The following is a 26,946-nucleotide window of genomic DNA, read 5'->3' as shown; positions in this document are numbered from 1 at the left end:
TCTCAATAAGACTTGATCCAAGTGGGCTGGTCCTGGCTCCACTATCTCTCACATGATTGGTGGATTAGTACTTCCCTGCTAATTCCCACAACCAGCATTGATTTTTATACATTAAGAAAATAAAAAAAAGATTTCTATACCTCGATCAGCTCCTGTGTCCAGACTTTATTGTCCATTTTGAGACTCCGCACTTTGCTGATGTTTGGCCCGAGGCTTCGGTGCTCCCCTGGGAATAAGCAGAACAAGTTGCTGTGAGCTCATAAACAAATACATGTATAGGGATCCATTATCCAGAAAGATCCGAATTACGGGAAGGGTACATAATATTTCACTGTAATTCCTGCTAACATATAATTCATCCTTATTGGAGACAAAAACAATCGTATTGGGTTTAATTAATGTTTAAATGTGTTTTTTAAATCATTTAATGAGATTTAAATTAGGGAAAGATACGTTATCCAGAAAACCCCAGGCACTGAGTATTCTGAATAACAGGTCCCATACCTGTCAGAGTATTAATCTCCATCTCCACTGAGTCACCATTCACTGGGGGGACATTTATCATAACTGGGCAAATTTTGCCCATGGGCAGTAACCCATGGCAACCAATCAAATTTGGCTTTAAAAAGCTAATCAGTGATCGGTTGCTATGGGTCACTGCCCATGGGCAAATTTGCCCAGTATTGTAAATGAGGCCCACTGACGTTATATTATCAATGTACATGGCAGAGACATGTAAGAGCCCCAAATGCAGCTGCTTAGAAGATATTGTCCTAAACCCCAATCCCAGTTCCAAAAGCTAAAAACTCAAGTGTTCTTAAAGGGACACTATCCAAAAAAATAAAGGTTTCTTATTGTTGCCTGGATACAGTGCTGGATATGTGAGAAGGCCAAATAGATTGATTAGATTATTAAAGCTGTACAGTCCCCATCAGGTTGTGCACCCCAGGGGTACATCAGAAGCTTATAGAGGGGACACAGGATAAGTCTGTTCTGTTGGGAAGTTTATTAGGGAATGTCTCACCTGCGCATCGCTTGCACATTACTACACACAGGTTGATGGAGGCCCAGTCGGGATTGGGCGCATTACAGTCGGCGCAGCGCCGGTTCCCTTCTACCGACCAGATCTTCTTGGCAACTTCAAGGTTGGAAAGAGCTTCTCCGATGGACTGCAACATGGCTTCCACCCACTCAACCTTCTCCGACTCACTGTCTGCCGAGAAACTGAAGGAAGGGGATGGGACAGGGATAGGCTGAGGGTTAAACCCTAATTATACATAATATAGAAAGCAATAACCACCTGTATCACAGGTAGCTACAGATACTGTGCTAATTGGATGGTAACAAAGTGAATTCAAAACAAACAAAAAAACCAATATGTGGCCCAACCTTTATAAGGAAAATAGCATATATCAGATTTAATTGAACAATAAATATCCTCACTGTGATTGGACAGTATATATAACAACACCTATTCTATATTAAAAGTTATAGTCATGTACCTTCCCACTATAATAAAACATTATACATACAAGCCTCAGAACAGTGGCTGCTGCTCCCAATTATAAATTCCATTGATTTAACCAGGGGGTCTGACATTGGGACAATAGGAGAGAGAGCAGCCCAGATAAGAACAGAGAATCACAGCTCAGTACCTGGGTAAATACTGGGGGAAGAATGAAACGCCATTATTCAGGGGTAGGTTCCTGTCTGACATTGGTAATAAGAAAAGCCCAAAGTCAGGAAGCACAAAGAATGAGAACCCTGTACCTGGTTAAGTACTGGGGGGATTACACTCACTTACCTAGGAGAAGGTTCCTGCTTGATCATAAGAAAAAGAACAACATAGAAGCAGGAGGTTCCTGCTTGATCATGAGAAAGAGAGCAGCCCAGGAGCAGGAAGTACAGTGAATCACAGCTCTTTAACTTAGTAAGCACTTGGTTAAGATTGGATTTATTTAACCAGGGGGAGATTCCTGCCTGACCACAGGAAAGAGAACAGCCCAGGAGCAGGAAGTAAAGAGAATCAGAGCTCTGTACCTCAATAAGAACTTGGGTAAGATTGGATTTACATAACCAGGAGAAGGTTCCTGCCTGGCCATGGGAAAGAGAGCAGCCCAGGAGCAGGAAGTAGAGGGAATTAGAGCTCTGTAACTCAATAAGCAATTGGCTAAGATTGGCTTTACTTAACCAGGAGGAGGTTCCTGCCTGACCATGGGAAAGAGAGCAGCCCAGGAGCAGGAAGTACAGGGAATCAAAGCTCTATACTTCCTTAAACACTTGAATAAGACTTGATTTACGGAACTAGGAGGTGCTTCCTGCCTGACCACAGGAAAGAGAGCAGCCCAGAAGCAAGAAGTACAGGTGAATCAGATCTCTGTAACTCAGTAAGCAATCGGCTAAGATTGGATTTTCTTAACCAGGAGGAGGTTCCTGTCTGACCACAGGAAAGAGAACAGCCCAGGAGCAGGAAGTACAGAGAATCAGAGCTCTTGACCTCGATAAGAACTTGGGTACGATTGGATTTACATAACCAGGAGAAGGTTCCTGTCTGGCCATGGGAAAGAGAGCAGCCCAGGAAGTCCAGGGGATCAATAACTGGGAAAGTGCTTGGAAGAGAATGGATTCATTTGTGCAGAATGGTGGATGTTCTTAAAGTAATTCTTCATTTTATACCATGTTGATCTACTGGGAAATTACTGGGTCACGGGTAGAAACCCCAAGGTGCCCCACCCATGAGACCCAGTGTTCACCAGTCGCAGTGTTGCTTTGTGATTGAGACAACTGGAGCCGTCAATTAAACTGGGTCACACTCACCTGAAAGTCTTGTACGGAGTTGTCAGGTCAAAGCTCCTCCTATCGGAATCTTTCACACTGCCGAGGTTCATATCAATGAATTTTAATCCGACCCCGGATGCTTGATCCTAAGAGAAGGAAAGGAGTATTGCTGAGTATGTAAGAGTATCAACCGCAGCATTAAATACCCAGAATGCCACTGACTTTGACTCAGAGAAAAAGAGACCGAACATTTACTTCCCAGTTTCCCCAAGGAAATGTGATTTCCCATTCCTCACGGATTTCTGATTTTTTTAAATGTAAAATGTCAGTGTATGTGTGGGGGGTGTTTAAGACAATGGGAGTTACAGTAATGATGGAGACATCACTGCAGCACCCAACAGGCACATACTGTATAGAAAAGCTTCAGCTCTGACTGTCACTAGGGTGCCACCTTTTCTGGAAAAAAATGCAGGCCTTCCTATATATTTATCTTTATTCCCGATTAATAACATTGGGATCATATCACTGGCCTTCCTATATATTTATCTTTATTCCCTATTAATAACATTGGGCAATCACTGGCCTTCCTATATTTACTTATCTTTATTCCCTATTAATAACATTGGGATCACTGCCTTCCTATATATTTATCTTTATTCCCTATTAATAACATTGGATCTATCACTGCCTTCCTATATATTTATCTTTATTCCCTATTAATAACATTGGGATCACTGGCCTTCCTAATATTTATTTTTATTCCCTATTAATAACATTGGGATCACTGACCTTCCTATATATTTATCTTTATTCCCTATTAATAACATTGGGATCATATCACTGACCTTCCTATATATTTATCTTTATTCCCTATTAATAACATTGGGATCATTTCACTGACCTTCCTATATATTTATCTTTATTCCCTATTAATAACATTGGGATCACTGGCCTTCCTATATATTTATCTTTATTCCCTATTAATAACATTGGGATCACTGACCTTCCTGTATATTTATCTTTATTCTCTATTAATAACATTGTGATCATTTCACTGACCTTCCTATATATTTATCTTTATTCCCTATTAATAACATTGGGATCACTGGCCTTCCTATATATTTATCTTTATTCCCTATTAATAACATTGGGATCACTGACCTTCCTATATATTTATCTTTATTCCCTATTAATAACATTGGGATCACTGGCCTTCCTATATATTTATCTTTATTCCCTATTAATATCATTGGGATCAACCATCATTTACCGGTCAGTTGGCAACCCTAATTGTCACCCACCTCTGCGCTCTTGTACAGGAACACCTTATCCATCACCACTTCCACATACACCTTGTTCCTAAATCCTCTCAGCTCCAGGAGGCCACTCTTGTCTGCACCTGTGGAGCCCACGGACACTGTCTGGTAAGTAGATAATCGGTTCCGCTTCTCTTCCACCACCTGCTTGAAGGCTTTCACCCACTCATTTCGTTCCGCTGGCACCAGAGAGACATAATGTTATAGTTGTGCAGGGCAAAACTATACTCAGGCAGTTGTCTGCACATGTTTTATATAGCACTTTTACTTACTCCCTGCCCCACCCCTGTAAGTTGTCATCAGTGTTCTAGTTCCACCCAATGCTTGAGTCACAGACTCTCTGCCCTTATCCTGTAACCCTCCATAAGGCTAGGGCCAGACAATGTAAATGATTACCTGCAGCTCCTCCCCTTACCTTATGAAGGGAGGGCAGATTTAGGCACAAGATGCAAAAGACGTGTTTCAGCACAGAAATCTGCAATGTCTGCACTCAAGTGGAAACAAAGCTTCTGGGTGCAGGCAGAACAAGAGTGGAAGAGCAGCAGATCCGCAATTGTCTGGCCTAGCCTAAGGGTGTTCTAGTCCCACCCACTGCATAAGTCGCAGACTTTTTGTCCCTCATCGTGCAAGCTTCCATAAGAGTGTTCTAGTCCCACCCACTTCTTAAGTGACAGACTCCTTGTCCCTTTCCCAGTAAGCTTCCATAAGAGTGTTCTAGTCCCACCCACTGCTTAAGTCGCAGACTCCCTGTCCCTCCCGCAGTAAGCTTACATAAGTGTTCTAGTCCCATCCCCTGCTTGAATCACAGACTCCCTGTTCCTCCCCCTGTAAGTTCCCACAAGAGTGTTCTAGTCCCACCCACTGCTTAAGTCACAGACTCCCTGTCCCTCCCGCATTAAGCTTACATAAGTGTTCTAGTCCCATCCACTGCTTTAGTCACAGACTCCCTGTTCCTCAATCTCAACTCCTCTGATGAAGCACCCAATGGTGCGAAACACGTCAGGAGGGTGTGGCTTGCATGAGGTTTGGAGACACAGATAAGACACTGCCATGTGGTATGTAAATACTGAATTTAACACAAAATTGTTTTAATTTGGTTGAATTTGCACAAATAAATGTCTGAAGTGAGACAAGGTGCATACTGTTTTTTTGAATAATTGCTTTCAACCTGTAAACTGCCAAAAGTGTTCTAGTCCCATCCGCTGCTTGAGTCACAGACTCCCTGCTCCTCATCTAGTAAACTGCCATTAGAGCGTTCTAGTCCCACCCACTGCTTCAGTCACAGACTTCTCTTACCATCACTCTCAGCCCTGAAGACAAAGTCTCGGTTAGAGGTTCTGACTTCAAATTTTTGATCCCCACAGGGAGTGACTTCAGATATGAAATTGGTTTTGACGAAGCCATTAGAGTACATGTCCTGCAACAAAAACAAAGGGAGATTAGCACAGGTTCTTTTGCCCAGAGCATGTATAATTATTAGAAGGATCTGCAATACCAGTTGCTTAGACAGGAATATTTAATAACCTCAGTTATAATAAAAGTTGCAATGTTTGCAGCAGATCTAGTAACCCATAGCAACCAATTAGGAGGTAGCATTCATTGGTTTTCTGTTAAAGGCAAAGATCTGACTGGCTGTTGTGGGTTAAGAGACCTGGGACAAACGTGGCATCTTAGTTACATTGAACTGATAGACTGTAATGAAACAGCGCCCACCACTGGCCTTGGTGTCCTTGGAAACGCTGACAATGAGCCCCCGATCGGTTCACCGAGCAGCGACACTTAATCAATATTAACTCAGCACTCAGTATTTACAAAAGTACATTTACTAGATGAGTAACCTTTTTTGGTTTCACCCAAACAATGTCAGTCTGTAAACAAGGAAATTGGATTTTATATTCTACATTACTCTATAGAAGACACACGACTGAGCCCAGACCTGGGCACAAAGGAAAGCTGGGGTGGGGGGAAGGCTGTCCTTGCGAGGTCTGTATGCTACGGGCACCCACCTTGTCACTCTCATAGTATCGGAGATAGTCCAGGTCCAGCTTCACCCATCTCTTCTGGAAAATGTACGACCTTCAGTAGAGAAGAAACAAAATGACCCTTTTTTTATTTGAACAAAATGCAGTGATTTTTAAGGGCAAATATTGCCGAAGCGACTCCTGGAAACAACGGAAAATGTCACTGCTGTTTATAAGAACAGAGTCGTGTCCAACAATCTGATGTGGTTCTTTCATCTTTAACTTTAGATTTAGCAAGTGGATTAAATGTTATGGAATCAACTCGCTCTCAGAATTTCCTACGATGGGTCTCTCTACACTAGGGTTCCTGAAGGCTCTAAGCCCAGTGGTATAACTTGCAGGCCTGGGCCCACCTGCAAAAATTATTCTCTGGACCCCACTGGTAACCCAAAATTGAAGATGACCTGTGCTGCTGGAAGAATTGTGGGTGACACTGTCGCAACCCTCAGGCCCCCTGTATAGCGGAAGCTGACACTGACCCTGCTGCAGTTATGGGGTTCACTTTCTCTATAATTACACCATTGCTTAGGCCCATTATTATTCCTCTTGGCCAACGCATCAATTCACATGTTTCCAAAGCCCCCTCTGTACTGATTTATCTCCTCTCCTTCCTCCACCCAAATCTCTAAAAGGAAAACTATACCCCTACAATGAATACTTCGGCAACAGATAGTTTATACCATATTAAGTGACATATTAAAGAATCTTACCAAACTGTTATATATATTTAAGTAAATATTACTTACACCTTGCTTACACATTCTTCTTGCCCTTGCATACCGCACCTATTTCGTGATGCTGTCTACTGTGTCGTTGCCTGCCTGCAGAAATGCAGCACTGAACCTGAAATACTGCAGCTCTAACTGTAACAGGAAGAGATCTACCGAACTGAACCAGAAAATACTGACCAGCTCACTAACTGTAACAGGAAGAGATCACCTGACCAGAAATACTGCAGCTCTAACTGTAACAGGAAGAAGGGTTGAAGCAAAAGACAGAACTCTGTCTGTCAATTGGCTCATGTGACTTAACAAGTATAGTTTGTTTGTTATGTTTGTGTGCACCGTGAATTATATGATCCCAGGGGGCAGCCCTTATTTTTTAAAAATGGTTTTCTATTTATGATTACCCAATGGCACATGCTACTAAGAAAGTATATTATTATGAAAATGGTTTATTTACATGAAGCAGAGTTTTACATATGAGCTGTTTTAGGGCTGGGACACACTGGGCGATTTGGGGAGGAAACTTCGGGCGACTTCGGAAAACGAATCGCCGCGTGTGATTAGCGCAGGCGATTTTTCATTTTAACCAGGCGCAGAGCAAGGGGAGGCATTCGGGGAAGATTGGTCGTGGAAAGTCGCGGCGATTAGTCGCCAGGCGACTAAATCTCCCCAAATCGCCCAGTGTGTCCCAGCCCTTATGTTTATGAGGGGTATAGTTTTCCTTTAACTCAGGTCTCTGCCGCCAGCACTACCTTTAGTTAACCCTCTCCAAGACAGGAATATTTTTTATTTCCCCCATACCAGAAGCGTCTATCACATCAAAGCCCAAGTAATTGAGTCTGGAATTCTGGGGCATTTTTATGACCTAAACCCAATGAGGGAAGAGATTGATGATGTAACCAAAAGACCTAACACTGAGACATCACTAAAGGGGTGGGACCCTGTCGTAAATCTGGTCCACCAACCGTCTAAACATACACATGGGACCGTACCCGCCCCAGCCCATGGGTAGTGAATTGGGTGAATTCAGTTACAGTGATTTGGAGCTGTGGTGTTGGCTCAGCCAGTTCCACACTCTCTATAAACCTCCCAGTGGATCCTAGTGGGGAAAAGGGGGGCGCAGCTGCAGAGCCGGGATCCCAGCCAGGAAAATAGAGAACATTCCCCTCCCAACCCATCCAGAACCATTAATTGCACCATATACTGATCCAGAACTCTTTTGGGAACCTTTTCTTGTTGTGTTAAAGCAATAGAGCTGGTTAAAGTTATGCAACATTCCTACAGTCAAAGAAATATGGATTTTGGAAGCTGATGGTGCTAATGAGATTTCCGGAGAAGTGAAATACATCTGTTTCTTCTCACGATCAGCAGCAACAGGACTGTGGGGTGGGACCGGTCTGAGATCCCAAGTGGGATGAAAAATCTCTAATAGAAACCAAATGAGAAAGGGAGGTGCAGCCTAGTGCCCTGCAGGGTGAGATGTATCCAGGAGCTTGTAGGGTTCAAGGATTTGGGTGGATTTACCCTCTTGGCCTGAAGTTGCCCCAACACATATGCTCCACCTGTCACTCATCCAATTGCTCCGACTGTTCATTGCCCTCTAATCCTTACACTAATCTATTGTCACTGAGTAACTCGCTTAGATTTCATTATTACTGTAAATCTCTTCTATTACTGTACCCCTACTGTAAATGATAAGGATATTAGAAGTCACTGAGGGGTTGTTCTGTGACCATATAAAGGCACAAGGCTGCAGGGTGAGTTATACAGGGAACTCTGAGTATCACTCATGTATTATAAGGGATAATGTACCCCCTACTGTAAATTATAAGGATATTAGAAGTCACTGAGGGGTTGTTCTGTGACCATATAAAGGCACAAGGCTGCAGGTTGAGTTATACAGGGAACTCTGAGTATCACTCATGTATTATAAGGGATAATGTACCCCCTACTGTAAATTATAAGGATATTAGAAGTCACTGAGGGGTTGTTCTGTGACCATATAAAGGCACAAGGCTGCAGGCTGAGTTATACAGGGAACTCTGAGTATCACTCATGTATTATAAGGGATAATGTACCCCCTACTGTAAATTATAAGGATATTAGAAGTCACTGAGGGGCTGTTCTGTGACCATATAAAGGCACAAGGCTGCAGGCTGAGTTATACAGGGAACTCTGAGTATCACTCATGTATTATAAGGGATAATGTACCCCCTACTGTAAATTATAAGGATATTAGAAGTCACTGAGGGGTTGTTCTGTGACCATATAAAGGCACAAGGCTGCAGGCTGAGGCACTTTCTCACTTACCCTTGGGGTGGGTTCTTGTCCAACCACCCAGTTTTAATAACCACCGACTGCTGAGTGGAGTCTGCATCCTCCATGCTCCCACTGTAGCTGTGAGTGCTGGAGAACCCCGAGGAGAGGGAACTGCTGGACTGGAAAGCTCTGAGGTCACTGTCACTCCGAATACTGGAGGAAAAGGGAGAGACATGGAGTTTTGCAAGAACATCAATTAGACAACAAGTCTAGAACATCAGGTAGAAGACAGTCTAGAACATCAGGTAGAAGACAAGTCTAGAGCCCCATACACAGTGTCAGGGGCCCAGAGGGTACAAGGGGGGCAGTGAGTGAAAAGCAGTTTCAATAAGTATTTATCTAAAATATCCTTTCCCCCAGAGTTTAGGGGGGGGCCCAGGAACTTGTAGTGAGTGCCAATTAAAACAAGATGACACCAGGAACATATCAGTGGTGCCCAATCTGCAGTACGATGTAGGGTGTAGTAGAACTACAAGAATATCGGAAGTCTTATAGGTTCTATAAGCCCACTGGTACAGCCCATAGCCATAACTATAGGGTCCATTGATGCCCTGACACAATGGGGAAAGCGCATGCCGTCGGGCACACACAATGCCACATACAGGGGCTGAGAGGGTGAGATGAAGAAATTGTGGCCATGATATAGATCTCAGGTATTTGGGAGACAAGGGTCCAGCCAGTCCTAATTCTGCACCAAATTCAGTACAGTGGCCCACTCTCAGAAATTGTTGGACTACAGTTCCCAGCATCCCCTACCTGCCCTTGGAAAATACGGAGAGTGAGGGAGCGATTTTGCACCCAGTTTCTTGCTGGATAATCACAAGCCCATTGTGTCCATGACTTGCTCCAGACAGAACAGCCTTAGTCATTACAGATAAAGGATCCCCCAGCAGCTCTAGTCCACCCTCCTATGGGCATTTGCCTTAATCCCAACCCCCCCCCTGCAGCCTCCTTACCAAAGCCCAATCCATATGGTGTCTCTCCCAGAGATCTCTTCTCTCTCACTGAGCCAAAATAGTCCCCTGGGACTCACACTTCCTGCACAGTCACATACCCACCCCAAACCTGTCCGGCCAGTTACTCCTATAGGTACAGACTGCATCATTAACCCTCTGAGACATGCAAATGTCTGTAGTTCAGTGTACGGGCACTTAGTGTACTAAAAGTATAGCAGCATAGGTATTCCCCTGTACTAAGCGCAATTCAGCAGGAACAGTCCCTACATTTGCTCATAGTCTGTACTGAGAGATCCCATAAAACTATAGCAGCATAGGTATTCACCTGTACTAAGCACAATTCAGCAGGAACAGTCCCTAAGTTTGCTCATAGTTTGTACAGAGAGATCCCATAAAACTATGGCAGCATAGGTATTCCCTGTACTAAGCACAATTCAGCAGGAACAGTCCCTAAATTTGCTCATAGTCTGTACAGAGAGATCCCATAAAACTATGACAGAATAGGTATCCCCTGTACTAAGCACAATTCAGCAGGAACAGTCCCTAAATTTGCTCATAGTCTGTACAGAGAGATCCCATAAAACTATGGCAGCATAGGTATTCCCTGTACTAAGCACAATTCAGCAGGAACAGTCCCTAAATTTGCTCATAGTCTGTACAGAGAGATCCCATAAAACTATGACAGAATAGGTATCCCCTGTACTAAGCACAATTCAGCAGGAACAGTCCCTAAGTTTGCTCATAGTCTGTACAGAGAGATCCCATAAAACTATGGCAGCATAGGTATTCACCTGTACTAAGCACAATTCAGCAGGAACAGCCCCTAAGTTTGCTCATAGTCTGTACAGAGAGATCCCATAAAACTATGACAGAATAGGTATCCCTCTGTACTAAGCACAATTCAGCAGGAACAGCCCCCTTTTTACCAGAAACAATTGTGAGTATCATGAGTTACAGGGCTCAATAGAAACACAAGAAATAACCTTTAGGCAGAAGAGTAAATGAATCTCTGGTCAGACTGCGCTACTGTGAATAACAGACACATTGTGTTTAGCTACAAAAGAATCTCTTTAGGTTCCATACCTGATCCCACTGGGCCATACCATACATTATGATGTGATCACATGGGAGTCAAACGGGTTTTGACCAAATCCACTTTTAAAGGGGAAGTCAATTTACTGGAATACAGACTTGATTACAGGATTTCCATCTAAATCACATTGTTACTTAATCTAACCCTGCCAACTACTCTATTCCTCAACAAGGGGGCACAGCCTGCCATGGACACAGGGCTGCCCAGCACGGAAGGTTTAAACTTACACTTCATAGATTTATAGATTCTTTTTTCAGGATTTTATCTATTTGATCCTTTTGTAGCAAAAAAAAAAAAAAAAAGCCATGTTCCTAGATTCCTTTTGGGGCTCAAACTTTCTGATGAGGAGGTAAGGTAAAAGGGGTGCTGTATGTGTGACAATCTGTGAAATTCCCAAATATTATAAAACTTCAGAAAAGAAAAACTAAATATTGCTGATGCTGCATGACACCCCCCTGTAGCCAATGGCAGCCTTCGGTTGTCAGGGAATGCTGGGAGATGTAGTCCGGCAGCCACTGGAAATGAACAAGTCATAGAACTCAAGTCAAAAAGGGAACATTTTAAATACCTGAGGGATTTTTTAAATCTCTTGAATTTTCTCTATATCCTTGTTCCTCTTTAGCCCAGGAATGCCCCCGCCTGGCATGTGATCTTGGCTGGGCATAAAGAGAAGGGGTGGAGCTGCTCTGTACTTTTTAACATTATTTTACTTATAGCCCCTCAGGTTTCTATGCAACCAGAATAGAAAAACGTATGGAGGTCGACCAGGAGCAGATTTTTGGGCAGGTCACAAAGGCCCAGGACTAGGGTGGCAAAGATCTGGGGTGGCATGTGCCCGTATTGGAACTGCCAGAATTCAGGGACAGCACAAGCAACAATGGAGTAGGGAAGGGAGTAGGGGTGCAAGCAGGGGTGTGAGTGAGCGGCCCAGTCCTAACGCTGTGATCTTCACTAAATGCCACATTTTTCATCCGGCGTCAGTGCAGAACACAGTGTAAGAGGGCAAGTCCTCCATAGATGAGCTCTTACTGCTCTTAGACGACCCCTTGAGTCTTCTCTTCTTTCCAGTCTATAAAGAACTGGCCTATTGAGTCACGTGAAATGGAGAACATATCCAGCGCCCTCTGGTGGCAGGTTTTTTATTCTCCTCCTCCGCCCTGTCAGGTTAAAAAAGTTATGAACTGAGGAACAACAGCTTGGGGAGAGGGGGGTGCCTTTTAAAAATCCAAAACCCCCCCCCCCACTTAAATTGAATATATTAAAGGAAATGTTTCCCACGCATTAAAAGGAGTTTGGTTTTCATGAATATTAGGGATGCTTCGGATCCAGAATTTGGTATGGGATTCAACCAAGATTCGAAGTGGAGAAACCGAATCCAAAAAAAATCACATGACTTTTCATCACAAAAACAATGAAGTCAAACATTTTTTAGTCACGCGCAGTTCTCTTTCTCCTTCGTTTGCCTAATTTACATATGCAAATTAGGGTTTAGCCGAATATTTTACAAAGGATTTGGCCAAATGGTAAAATAGTGGATTGAGTGCATCCCTAATGAATATGCCCCCTGGCTATGTTTGTCTCTATATAACAACCAGGCAACATTAACTGCACCCTAAGGGCAGGGAGCACATAAAAGCCAAAAAGCTGGAATTTTAATGACAAGGGAAAGGCAGTGTTTACATCTCTGTGTCAGGTTCCCCTTTACATCTGCAGACAAGCTGAGAGCCTTTATGGCCCCTCTAACTGCCACAGCTTCCCGCAGCCCCCATTGGCTTTAATTGCAGTATTTCAGTTCACAAGGAGACAGAGAGTAGAAAACACATCACTGTGTGATTTCAGTGAGAAAGTTGCCTTCCTGCTATTTACCTGCAACTCCCAGCAACTCTCCCACTCACCCATGTGGCCTGTCCCATAGGGAATAATACAGACAACATATGAGACTGAGCAACAGAACAACACCAGCAACCCAAACCGGTGCAAAGGGAGTGACAAACCCAGTCTAAAGCAGCAGTTTTTAAGCTGCAACTTACATGTGGTTCCCAAGTGTCATGCATTAAAGGGCAACTCCACCCTAAAATAAGTTTGGATCTACCTCCTGCACAAAAACAGCACATGCAATTTCATGGATCCAAAGTTCTAACTGTATTTGCATTTAGCCTTGTGAATACAATTCCTCCCCACCCTCCTCCCGTTGCACAGCACCTTGGGAAATTGGAATAAAGTTATTAATAAATGGAAAATAACAATGGAATCCTGGTGTAGGCTGGATCCTTACCTATTGCCCATGGGTGGGTGGGTCCTCTTCCGGGGACCCTGTATTTGGCAGTGGGATTCCCTTGGCTGAACTCAGTGATTCCCACACACAGGAAGGGATAACGACCCCCAGACACCCCGCCTGCTCCTGAATGCAAATACTCACAGGGCAGGAATTCCCTGAGGGATCGGGATAAAGTCTCCAGTTCATTGAGCTCTGACTCCAGTCTGTTCACAGAGGAAAGGAAAGGGCTGTGATCTTTATTCCCGAGCCCTAGGAGCTGCCAGGGGCCAAAGGTGACTGGCACCAATTATGATCTTGGAGGGCTCTGCGCAAACCCCCAAGCTGAGCTGCTTCTTCATATGGGGCCAAACACTCACCAGAGGGCCAGTTTCAATTTAGGGAAGAGAAGGTATTTTCCAGGGACCCCTTAGCAGAAAAATAGGGAGTTATACATCATACGTTACAGTATATACTTGCTGGAGTGCAACTCCCAGCACCTGCTCACAGGTAAGACTGACACTGCTGCTGTTATAAATGCATTAGATTGCTAGCTCCACTGGTGCAGTGACAGATGCGAATGAAGAGAAGGCTGAATATGTCACCAATATATCAATAAACAATAATTATTTGTTTCCTACAATGATGGTTTATATTGTTTTTGTGAATTTCCCCCCCCCCCTCAGGTGCTGGTTTGGGGGACACAATGGTACTGTCCTGCTGTATTCTGCCTCCAGGGACACTCAGCTCATTTATACCCTCATTTCTGCTTCTTTTAATCAAACACTGCCCCAGGTGGTGCCAGGGCCACATTTCTACAGGGTTAATACAATAAACTGTTGAGATATAAATGGAACAAACTGACTAATCACAAAGGCCAATCAGGTTCCTCTTCCCTGATCATCACAATTAGCAACTCTATCAGCTTCCTCTTCTCCAGCCAACACAGTCTGGCCGGGGTCCTGGAACCTTGCAGAGTCAGAGGCCAGAATAAAAATAATTTCTATATTGGCACCCACAACAGGTCAGGAAAAGCCCAATGGTCACTTGAGCCCTGATCTGCTCAGGCCACATACAATTATGGCAAAATTCCACTCACAATCCACACAAAATCTGCTGAAACCACCAAGCCCCACCCCTTTCCCAACTGGCAAATCACAGTTTTACATCTCTTAGGGCCGTCTGATGGCAGCCCTGTTTCTGAACATTTAATCACCTGTAACATGTTCATAGTAAGTATTTATACCCCAGTCATCACACAACACCAGAGACTCAGGAATGGGAGAATCAAGACACTCTGATACAGGGGACACGCTGTTAACAGGGGAGAAACATAGAGTCTGTGACTCAAACAGTAGGTGGGACTAGAACACTCTAATGGCAGCTCACAGGGGGAGGAGAATAGAGTCTGTGACTGAAACAGTAGGTGGGACTAGAACACTCTGATGGCAGCTTACTGGGGGGGATAAATAGAGTCTGTGACTCAAACAGTAGGTGGGACTAGAACACTCTAATGGCAGCTCACAGGGGGAGGAGAATAGAGTCTGTGACTGAAACAGTAGGTGGGACTAGAACACTCTGATGGCAGCTTTCAGGGATAGAGAATAGAGTCTGTGATTTAAACAGTAGGTGGGAATAGAACACTCTGATGGCAGCTTACAGGGGGAGGAGAATAGAGTCTGTGACTCAAACAGTAGGTGGGACTAGAACACTCTGATGGCAGCTTACAGGGGGGGATAAATAGAGTCTGTGACTCAAACAGTAGGTGGGACTAGAACACTCTGATGGAAGCTTACAGAGGGAGGGACAATCTGTGACTCCAGCAGTGGGAGGGACCAGAAAACCATGATGGCAGTTTACGATAAACCTTTCTTTTCCACTTGTTATCAGGGACAATTCTGATTTGTTAACAGACAAGGAAATCTCAACCTGCAGAGTGACTATGAATACACCATATACATGTGACACATGCATGTGCTTGCACACTGGATACCAGAAAGTCAGATTCTTACATGGACGGGACATCCTCGTAGTCTGACGCATCATCAATTTGCTCATCATCACTCGCCAAGTTGCTGAACTTTAGACTATTGAACCCGGTGAGGATAACACCATCAATCTGCAAAGACATAAGGGTATCAGAATGTCAGTAACTGCCCTTCATACACACCCTCTACTGATCTCCCTACCACTGTAAAGAGTGAGGGTATAACCTGTATACACATCATACTGTAATGTCTAAGGTAAACAGTATTGCAGTTCCTACCCATATGTATAAATACAAATACATAGAAGGAATGCTCTGGGCTCATATTAAGTTCTATAGCTAACACTAGCACATACAATAGGTAAGTGATTAGAGAAGTATCTCACCTCCCCTGTCATTTCATACAGCTTTCCAAAATCTCTCTCCACGGGCTCTAGTTTCGGCTGAGTGGGAATCACTAAGGAAAACACAGAAATGAAAGTAAATACACAGCTCTCTGTCCCCAAATCTGTTATACAAAGAGCAAAGTCCATGCTTCCCTGGGTCACTACATACTGAAGAATAAAGTATTCACAAGGGGACAGTTTGCCTTACCCTCTCTAGGTGGTAGCCTGGGTGCCTGTGTGACCTCTCTGCGTGGTAGCACAAAGTCTCTTGGTGGTGGTACAACCTCTCTTGGTGCCGGTGTGATCTCCCTTGGTTGTGGTACAACCTCTCTGGATGGTGGAATTACATCTCTGCATAGTAGTTCAACATCTCTGGTTGGTAGGACAACTTCTCTGGGTGGCAATATGACCTCTGTGGGTGCTGATGGGTTATCTCTTGGCAATATCTCTCTTTCTGATGGTATGTCTTCTATGGGTGGTGGTATGACCTCCAAGATCGGTAGTATGACCTCTCTGGGTGATTGTGGAACCTTTCTGGGTGCAACCTGTTTCAGTGGAATATCTCTAGGTGGAACTTTTGGAAAGGGTTTAGGGGCAATAATAGGATAGATGTCTGGAATTTCTTCAGTAGATTTTGCTTCAACTTCAGCAGGAGGACTGTGAGGGAGAAAATGTAGAGCCTGGTAAACCTCAACTTTGTGCATTGTTTGCACCTGATACATTTGGATCTACAGTGAATGAAGAAATGATGCCAACTCAAGAAGGAAAGGTGTATTTTTAAACATAAAAAAGGATAAAAAAAAAAAGTAAACGATATCTCCTAAAAATGTGAAGGTCCTGAAATAATACAAAATAACATTACTGTATGAATGGATATTCTAGGGCAATTATTCAAAGTGATGCTTACTCCCTGGGATCAAAGATATTCCAAGTGGAATTGAGATTGAAGTTCAGTTCAGAGAGCCAAGTATAGAGAAGACCCAGGCAAAGAGAAAAATCCCATTCAGAGGAGACCTACATTCACAGAAAAATCATGTCTTCCACCTAAGCCTGGTCCTACTCCCCTATTTATTATCTATATTGATGGCATGCTCATTAATCCTGTCAACTTGGCTCGCTGTCTGGGGGTAATCTTTGACTCCTCTCTCTCCCTAACTCCCATCTCTCCCCTCTAAAGTCTGTATTAAACACTGCTGCCAGAATTATCCTCCTCTCATCCAAAAGGGTACAGGCCCCTCCGCTGCTGAAGTCCTTATCATAGCTTCCTATAAAACAAAGAATAACTTATAAACTCCTCCTCATAAACTTCAAAGCCCTTCATTCCTCTGCACCTAAGGACATCTCATCTCTTGTCTGTCTATATGTTCCTGCCCAAAACCTCCGCTCCTCTCAGAGCAACCGCTTGGTTGTACCCCCCACTACTACTGCTGTTTCCCGTATCAAACCCTTCTCTCTTGCGACTCCTTATATTTGGAATGTCATTCCTGAATCTCTCAGGAGAGAATCCTCCTTCAGTGTTTTTAAAACAAAACTCAAAGACTACCTCTGGGAGCACCTGGATAACACCTGAACTGGCACTTATATAACAGTGTAACAAACTGTAACCCACGGCACCTTAATACCCCTCTGAATTGTGTCTGTATGTTACCCTCCCATTTAGACTGTAAGCTCTACGGGGTAGGGTCCTCTAACCTTTTGTTTCCTTGACACTCAGCACTTAATCTGTATTGTAATTATATTTTTTTATATTAATGTGAATTGTATTTCTAATAATACACTTATTGTTACTTTTTATTCCAATGACCCCTTGTTTGTTACTATTAATTTATTGTTTTGCTGTACAGTGCTTTGCCCTCGAGGAGCGCTTTACAAATAAAAATATACATACATACATACATACATACATGTCTAGGGAAGACTCAGGGGTAGAGGAGACGCAAGCCGTAAAGGAAAACCAAGTGTAGAGAAGATTTAGGCAATGAAAAAGAATACATGCAGAGGAGACCAACAGGCAGGTGAGAACTATATATAGAGGAGACCCAAGAACAGAGAAGACCCAAGTAGAGAGGTTGCCCAAGATAAAACACATATAAAAGAGACCAACATGCAGAGGAAACCATGTATAGAGGAGGAGACCAATGTTTTTTGGAGACCTGGACAAATCACAGGAACCATGTGACCCCTACTATAGGAAAGGAGGCCTAATTGAAGACCAGACCAATAAGCAGGGAAGAACCATGTGTAAAGCATATAAAGAACAAAGGAACCTTGAAGGCAAAGAAGACCCAAATGTAGGTAGATCCAAGCATGAAGCAATCAAAGTGCAGGGAAGACCCAGAGAGAGAGGGAGAGAATCAGATTTTGAGGTACAGAAGTGACCCTGATGCAAATGAGATGCAAGTGCAAAAGAGACCTAACTACAGGAGGGATCCCTGTAAAGGCACAGAGAAAAGTTACATTAAGAGTAGGAGAACTGTATGTAGGGAAGACCCATGCAAAGAGCAAACCCAAGTGAGCAGATCCATATCACATGTTGAAAGAGACCCATGTACAGATAAGGGCCACAAACAGAGGAGACCCATGTGCAGGAAAAAAAATTGATGCTGAGCAGGAGACCCACATTTAGATGAGGAGAAGCGGACCTTCCTGCCTGGTATTCCTTCAAGTCACATCTCAATCACAATCAGTGTCGGACTGGGATGCCAGGGGCCCACCAGAAAACCTTAGACTGTGGGCCCACTTTCGAAACCATTATTCCTCCTCTCCTCACTCAACCTCTTTATTCTCCTAGTCTTTTATCTCTACATACTATACTCAATTCTTCCATTATTAAACCTCTTAAAGAAATAGGGAATGGCCATGAAATAGGCCAAATGGTCAGAAGCAAGAGGCCCACTGACACCTGGGCTCTTATCAATAATGGGCAGTGACTCGAGAAATATAACTACTAGAATGATATTTTCTTTCATTAGGCACAAGAATAGAGATGAGAATGTTAGAGGACAGCTGGATGTGTGATGCTTGGGGCCCCAGGCTACAGTCACATCTAATGTCATCAGGGACCTGCACCTTATACCAAGTCTGGGCACGGACCATAGGAAAAACCACCTGTAATTTCCCTTTATACAAACCCATGGCTGAAGCGCAGGGATTTCCCCGTCTTTATTTTATCCGGCGATTATTTACCCATCACAACCTCAGGCTCCTCCCTCTGGGATCCTGTTTAACCCTAAAGATTCTAATTAGTTCACATGTTCTGTTAGGAAAGCAGCTCCCAATGCCCGAATATCAAATGCTGATATCTTGTATAACAAATGCACATTTCTTTATATAGCATGTACTTTCCCTTTCATTTCCAGAATATGAAATTAAAAATCCCTGCACTGCCAACCACAGGATCAAAGACTGGGTTTTGTTTCCCTTTAATACCCACCAAATTGCTGCTTTCCCTCAGTCAGAAATAAACCCTGAGCAGGGCATCAAAATTCCCCAAATAGAGGCTTCCACTACAAAAAAATAGTGCATAGATAGAGTCCAGTAACCAATGGCAACCAATCAACAGGTAACATTTCTTAGTCAACTCTCACCCGATTGGCTGCCAGGTGCTAATATTCTGTATAGCAATATATTACCGTAAAGTAATTATCATGATGCTGCGGATCGAATCTGAATAACTCGTGAAAAAGGGAGTGCGGGGAACCTGGCCAGAAAGAGACGTTGTTGTGGGTGTGGCTTGGACACAATGGGGCGTGGCTAAGTGACACCCAGTTTTTAATACATCCATTGTCTCTGCCTTCTCTGATTTCAAGAATGATAATGTGGTGGTAAATCCCTGTTATTATTCTGCCAATAAACCAAAGGTAGGAGATCTCCAAGCCTTGTAGCTAAAAGTGGCAGGGAAGAGCAACTCCACCTCCTTTGCTGCTCTCCTTCCCATGTTCACGCAGGGGTGGGGCTTCAGCCTAACAGATTAGGTGTTTTTGCAGAAATGATTTTTATGGACTCGCTGAAACCAAAATGCTTCCTTTAGTGGGTAATGCTGCTATCTGTCACCTACACAATCAATGCAAGGGGAATAATCCTAACAAAGGAGTAAGGTCGTACCCTGCCTGACCAAAGACAAGAGAGCAGCACATGAAAGCAACTCTTCTGTCTGGTCATAGAGAAGAGAGCAGCTTTGATTCACTAGGTCAATGCTTGACCACTGGAAAGAGAGCAGCCCAGGAACAGGAAGAATCAGAGGTCTCTAGTACTTGGACAACTTAGATTCACCTTCCCAGGGATGGTTCCTGCCTGACCACTGGCCAAAGAGCAGGCCAGAAAAATGAAATAAAGAGCATGAGAGCTTAGCCCCTGGGTAAATACTCAGGGGAGACTGGATTCAGCTACCCAGCAGGAGGTTTCTGATTGACCTTGGGAAAGAGAGCAGCCCAGGAACAGGAATTATAGGGAAATCAGAGCTCAGCACACCTATTCCATATGAAATGTTGCAATGTATAAACAGTGTTAAATAAGGGTTTAACTTGACTTGTAGCATTTTAAGATATAACCCCCCCCCCTTTGGTATGCAATCAGATTGTACAATTGTCTCAGATCAGATTTGATGTCTCTGTTTAGCAGAGCACTAACCCTTGGCCTAGATGTATCCCTGGGGCATAACATGTTGTTGCCTCTTCCGCCTAATGCTGCTGATTTGGCACAGAACTGGGGGGGCCGGTTATTCTGAGGACACAAGGGCCGTGTGCAGAGGACAGAGACCCATTGTGCTGACTCCTGTCCTATTCACAACCTAAATAGCCGGACTATTCCTTAACTCATCTATGGAAAAGCTCAGCAGAACTCCAGCCCTGTGTAACATAAACACCTATGGCAGCCTGTCAATGCAGTGCCATTCATAGTCCCTGTTACTTGGCAACACTAAATGGTCCATAAATTAGATTTGGAAACTTCCTACAATCCTACATCTCAGACCTATTGTCTTGCATTCTGATAGGCCTTCAGGCTGGGCCTTCCTTAGCTCATAACAAGGTTACAGATATATAGAAACATTGGGGTGTCACCCTGCTATAGTTCCAGGGGTACCCAGGACACAAATAAGCACTCACCCCAAATCTCCCCCTAACTGACCTTCAGACTGGGTCCCCTTAGCTCATAACAAGGTTACAGATATATAGAAACATTGGGGGTAACAGTCACCCTGCTATAGTTCCAGGTGTACCCAGGGCACAAATAAGCACTCACCCCAAATCTCCCCCTAACTGACCTTCACACTGGCCCCCCTTAGCTCATAACAAGGTTACAGATATATAGAAACATTGGGGTGTCACCCTGCTATAGTTCCAGGTGTACCCAGGGCACTAATAATCACTCACCCCATATCTCCCCCTAACTGACCTTCAGACTGGGCCCCCTCAGCTCATAACAAGGTTACAAATATATAGAAACATTGGGGTGTCACCCTGCTATAGTTCCAGGGGTACCCAGGGTACAAATAAGCCCTCACCCAAAATCTCCCCCTAACTGACCTTCAGACTGGGCCCCCTTAGCTCATAACAAGGTTACAGATATATAGAAACATTGGGGTAACAGTCACCCTGCTATAGTTCCAGGGGTACCCAGGGCACAAATAAGCACTCACCCCAAATCTCCCCCTAACTGTCCTTCACACTGGCCCCCCTTAGCTCATAACAAGGTTACAGATATATAGAAACATTGGGGTGTCACCCTGCTATAGTTCCAGGTGTACCCAGGGCACTAATAATCACTCACCCCAAATCTCCCCCTAACTGACCTTCAGACTGGGCCCCCTCAGCTCATAACAAGGTTACAAATATATAGAAACATTGGGGTGTCACCCTGCTATAGTTCCAGGGGTACCCAGGGTACAAATAAGCCCTCACCCCAAATCTCCCCCTAACTGACCTTCAGACTGGGCCCCCTTAGCTCATAACAAGGTTACAGATATATAGAAACATTGGGGTAACAGTCACCCTGCTATAGTTCCAGGGGTACCCAGGGTACAAATAAGCACTCACCCCAAATCTACCCCTAACTGACCTTCAGACTGGGCCCCCTTAGCTCATAACAAGGTTACACATATATAGAAACATTGGGGTAACAGTCACCCTGCTATAGTTCAGGAAGCTGAAGGTAAGTGGCCACAGTAATACTAGATGAAGAGAAGAGTATGTGCATATTTGCTGGCTGCAGGGCTTTCCCATCATGCACAACGCACAGAAACCAGAATCTGTCGGCTGCACAGAGTAAGTGACCGTAGTCCAGCCGCACTCTGTTACAGGAAGGAAGCACTCTAACCACACACACTAGTCTGCCTGCAGCCTGCCCCCCACTTGTTACACAGTGCCCTCAGGAACGGGTCCAACAGTCTCTAACAGTGAACTCCAGTCCTGACTGCTTTCCTGTAGAACAGATACAATGTGTCATATAGAGATACACAGAGATCATTGCCCCCAGGGAAGTGGGATTATACACAAATGATTTAGAAATAAAGAAAAAACAGAGACTTGTATAATAAATACAAATTATATAAATTAACAACCCCTAAGGGTCTCAGTGAGTTCCTCTACCCACACTGTACAGTCACATTAGCAATAAGTAACGTGCTCAGAGTTTCCCGGAGTACAGTTATTTTAAAGGTCAAATTTCCCTCACTTCCCCTTAACTCGGAATGCTTCCATCGTGTTGGCACTGGCGCTTCCCTTTTGCTGTGCAGGTGAGAGGGGCACGAGGAATGAATCGCTGCAGTGCAACCTAGACTCATCACTACTAAAAACATCATATTTATTTTTCACAACATTGCCACAAAGTGTCTTAGAAGGAAACCCACCCACTGGAGCTTCAAATGTCAAGGTGTTTCCATTATCAGTCACACTGTCTCCCTGCAGCCTTCTTGTTGTCACAGTCATAGAGTGTCTATTCTTATAGCAACATTCAGTGTCCATTGCTGCTGGGAGTTGCACTTTATACTTGAAGGGCTTCTGTTTGGGCAATGATGTTATTGAGCAATGCTGTGTATCAGAGGAACTCCCAGTGGGTCCAGGTCCTAGTAGGCACCAGTAATCAACACTTTATAAAATTATATCACCTAATATCTCCATCTTATGGCTGTGAGGGTGGGTCCTAAAATATATTCTCTGGTAGATCCTATGAGGCCCAGTCTGGCTCTGCATCTTACCCATCTGTCTCCATCTTGCTTAAGCCTTACTGTTCGAATTTCACTGCACTGTCCCCATCTTGTTTTTCTATTTATTCTATGACCTTTTGTCTCAATTGTGCACTACAAGCTCCATCTTGCCCTACTGTCTCCATCTTGCCACACTGTCTTCATCTTGTCCTACTGTCTCCATCTTGTCCTACAGTCTCCATCTTGACCTACTGTTTCCATCTTGTCCTACTGTCTCCATCTTGTCCTACTGTCTCCACCTTGTCCTACTGTCCTCATCTTGCCATACTGTCTACATCTTGTCCTACTGTCTCCATCTTGTCCTACTGTCTCCATCTTGTCCTACTGTCTCCATCTTGTCCTACTGTCTCCATCTTATCCTACTGTTTCCATCTTGTTCTACTGTCTCCATCTTGTCCTACTGTCTTCATCTTACCCTACTGTTTCCATCTTGTTCTACTGTCTCCATCTTGTCCTACTGTCTTCATCTTACCCTACTGTCTCCATCTTGTCCTACTGTCTTCATCTTGCCCTACTGTCTCCATCTTGTCCTACAGTCTCCATCTTGACCTACTGTTTCCATATTGTCCTACTGTCTCCATCTTGTCCTACTGTCTCCACCTTGTCCTACTGTCTTCATCTTGCCCTACTGTCTCAATCTTGCCCTACTGTCTCCATCTTGCACTACTGTCTCCATCTTGTCCTACTGTCTCCATCTTGTCCTACTGTCTCCATCTTATCCTACTGTTTCCATCTTGTTCTACTGTCTCCATCTTGTCCTACTGTCTTCATCTTACCCTACTGTCTCCATCTTGTCCTACTGTCTTCATCTTGCCCTACTGTCTCCATCTTGTCCTACTGTCTCCATCTTGCCCTACCATCTCCCTCTTGCCCTACTGTCTCCAACTTGCCCTGCTTCATTTTTCTCTGCTCCCTCCATATTCCCCTAGTCCCATACTCTGCATCTTGCCCAACAATCTACATTTTGTCTTGCATTCTTCATCTTGCCCTACTGTCTCCATCTTGGCCTACAGTGTCCATTTTGCCCTACTTAACCTACCTAACAATTATCATTTTGCCTCAGTGCACCATTTTGTCATATAGTCTCAAACTTGCTCTACATTCTCCATCTTGCCTTATAATCCAACCTTGTCCTACTGTCTCCATTCAGCCATACTGTCTCCATAATGCCACACTGCTCCATTTTGCCACATTGTCTTAGTCTTGCTCTACATTCTCCACCTTGTGCTACACTCTCCATCTTGCCCTGATGTCTCCATCCTTCATTACAGTCAACAACTTTCCCTCCTGCTGCCTAATTACCCTGTAGCCACATTGCCATGGTGTTGCCACCTGCCTGGAGACACCTACAGTCACCATATTGCTGTGGCACCCAGGGTCTTGAGTACTAGCCCCTAACAGAGATCTTTTCACACTAGATTAACTTTAATCCTGACACCAAAAAAAGCAGAGATCCACTAAGTAAAGAAGAAATAGGCAAGTGTGGAGCCTGTAGTGGTTTCATTGCCTGAGGATGAGATGGAGAACCCCCGCCCGGGCAGAGAACTGATAATCAGCAGAGAATCACAGAAGCTGTGACTATAAAATCATCAAAGTCACTTACCTACGGGTGCCCAGGGCCCATCTTTACTTCCAGTGAGAGCAAATAATCCAGTTTTACTGCAGCGGCTGCACAAAGTAAGGACAGAATTCTGGCGGACACAATCCTTTGCCACATTCCCCCCAGTGAGAGAAGAGTCACCTCTGAGCACAATTGTTTCCTCTCGCTTGTGATCAGACACTGACACGTCCCACTCTCTATCTGCTGTTTCCTGACTCACATGAGAGGAAATAAATGTAAAATGACTCCTCCTAACTGTCAACTTACCAACTGCCACCTGATTTATTCACTAATGGGCAATGGCACTGACAGCAGCATCGGCCCAAAGTCATGTAGCAGAAGGTGTCCGATTAAGAGGCTTATACCTGGCTTCTGCTGAATTGTTTCAGGGTGAGAACCAGCAGTGCAGAGAAAACAGACAGTCAGTCAGACACTGCTTTAAGTGGCAGTTACAGTTACACTTACTTTATGTGACATTTAATTGTTATAACTAGAAGTAGACACCTGTGTCACTTGTTCTGCTGCACTATAAAGTATGGGGTCACATTATTGACTTTGGGGATCATTTACCAAAATGATTAATTTATGAATAGCGAGACGGGGTGCGAAGAACACGTGGAATGAGCCCATTGGATCCAGTTATTTTGGGTAATACAGCCACAATGTGTATAGTGATTCCCACACTCCTACTGAGATTTGGGGGTGAGTGGAACGGAGAGTCACATAACATGAATGAATAAATGCATACCTCCCAACATTTTGGAAATAGAAAGAGGGACAAAAAGATTTGCTGCACAGACCTCACCCATTTTTTGTGGCCATACCCCCTAATTACCATGTTAATTTTACAAACGTTTGCAAGAGCGACTAAGCTGATAAAGAATATACTTATGTATATATATATTATATATATTATATATATATTATATATATATATATATATATATATATATGAGATCATACAATGGAATGGGTCTGGATAATTTCTCTTGGAGAAAATTACTTTTCATTAACATTCTTCCCCTTGATTTTCAGTCTGTTCTCCCTCTATGGTTGAAGCCCAGATAAAGTGATCCGTCTCTTGTGCAATTCTCTTACACAACTGTCACTCGTGTTTCCGGCAATTTGGCAGAATCACATCACTGAAACCCAGTCAGAAGAAAAGGAAAATATAATTCTTACGTTGGTGCTGACAGATACCAGATCTCCTGCACTGTCTGACCTCTGATCGTTTGTCTGGATGTTGGGATTGTGTGTATAAATAATCCCAAACTCTCAGCAGCTTCTCCCTTAGTAACTGTCAGATCTGCATCTGCCACCAGACTTTATTTTTTACTGTTTTAGTGTCAGCTGTGTGTCATGGTTGGGGTTAGTACAATATCAAGGTTTGGTTTTACTTGGGACAGTTGGGATCTGATGATCTGGTTGTGGATTTGCCCCCCCCCAATGTTTCTATATATCTGTAACCTTGTTATGAGCTAAGGGGGCCCAGTCTGAAGGTCAGTTAGGGGGAGATTTGGGGTGATTATTATTTGTACCCTGGGTACCCCTGGAACTATAGCAGGGTGACTACCCCAATGTTTCTATATATCTGTAACCTTGTTATGAGCTAAGGGGGCCCAGTCTGAAGGTCAGTTAGGGGGAGATTTGGGGTGAGTGTTTATTTGTGTCCTGGGTACCCCTGGAACTATAGCAGGGTGACTGTTACCCCAATGTTTCTATATATCTGTAACCATGTTATGAGCTAAGGGGGCCCAGTCTGAAGGCCAGTTAGGGGGAGATTTGGGGTGAGTGTTTATTTGTACCCTGGGTACCCCTGGAACTAAAGCAGGGTGACACCCCAATGTTTCTATATATCTGTAACCTTGTTATGAGCTAAGGGGGCCCAGTCTGAAGGCCAGTTAGGGGAGATTTGGGGTGAGTGATTATTTGTACCCTGGGTACCCCTGGAACTATAGCAGGGTGACACCCCAATGTTTCTATATATCTGTAACCTTGTTATGAGCTAAGGGGGCCCAGCCTGAAGGTCAGTTAGGGGGAGATTTGGGGTGAGTGTTTATTTGTGCCCTGGGTACCCCTGGAACTATAGCAGGGTGACTGTTACCCCAATGTTTCTATATATCTGTAACCTTGTTATGAGCTAAGGGGGCCCAGTCTGAAGGCCAGTTAGGGGGAGATTTGGGGTGAGTGCTTATTTGTACCCTGGGTACCCCTGGAACTATAGCAGGGTGACACCACAATGTTTCTATATTTCTGTAACCTTGTTATGAGCTAAGGAGGTTCTATTCAAAGGTGGAACAAACAAAG

General features: G+C 44.0%; 1 protein-coding gene across 9 annotated transcripts in view; it reads right to left on the bottom strand.

The window, feature by feature from the left end:
- The window catches only part of arfgap1l.L (arf-GAP with Rho-GAP domain, ANK repeat and PH domain-containing protein 1-like L homeolog), a 90,207-nt gene that overhangs the window by 41,008 nt on the left and 22,253 nt on the right, over positions 1–26,946 (bottom strand). For 6 of the 9 annotated variants that reach the window (XM_041582762.1, XM_041582763.1, XM_041582764.1 and 3 more), the window contains 10 exons: positions 16,044–16,492; positions 15,836–15,906; positions 15,475–15,581; positions 9,151–9,312; positions 6,101–6,170; positions 5,391–5,511; positions 4,080–4,273; positions 2,818–2,924; positions 1,025–1,224; positions 141–226 (listed from right to left, as the gene is read on the bottom strand). In XM_041582762.1, coding sequence (XP_041438696.1) covers positions 141–226; positions 1,025–1,224; positions 2,818–2,924; positions 4,080–4,273; positions 5,391–5,511; positions 6,101–6,170; positions 9,151–9,312; positions 15,475–15,581; positions 15,836–15,906; positions 16,044–16,492 — 1,567 coding nt within the window. Of the gene's footprint in view, positions 1–140; positions 227–1,024; positions 1,225–2,817; positions 2,925–4,079; positions 4,274–5,390; positions 5,512–6,100; positions 6,171–9,150; positions 9,313–9,915; positions 10,049–10,115; positions 10,277–13,483; positions 13,865–15,474; positions 15,582–15,835; positions 15,907–16,043; positions 16,493–26,946 lie in introns of those variants that run through there. The other 3 variants (XM_041582769.1, XM_041582767.1, XM_041582768.1) reach the window with 3 other exon arrangements.

Source organism: Xenopus laevis, chromosome 2L (genome assembly GCF_017654675.1).
Source record: "Xenopus laevis strain J_2021 chromosome 2L, Xenopus_laevis_v10.1, whole genome shotgun sequence".
NCBI classification, from domain to species: Eukaryota; Metazoa; Chordata; class Amphibia; order Anura; family Pipidae; genus Xenopus; species Xenopus laevis.
The sequence above is the reverse complement of the archived record's forward strand: the minus strand, read 5'-3'. Positions and strand labels throughout refer to the sequence as shown.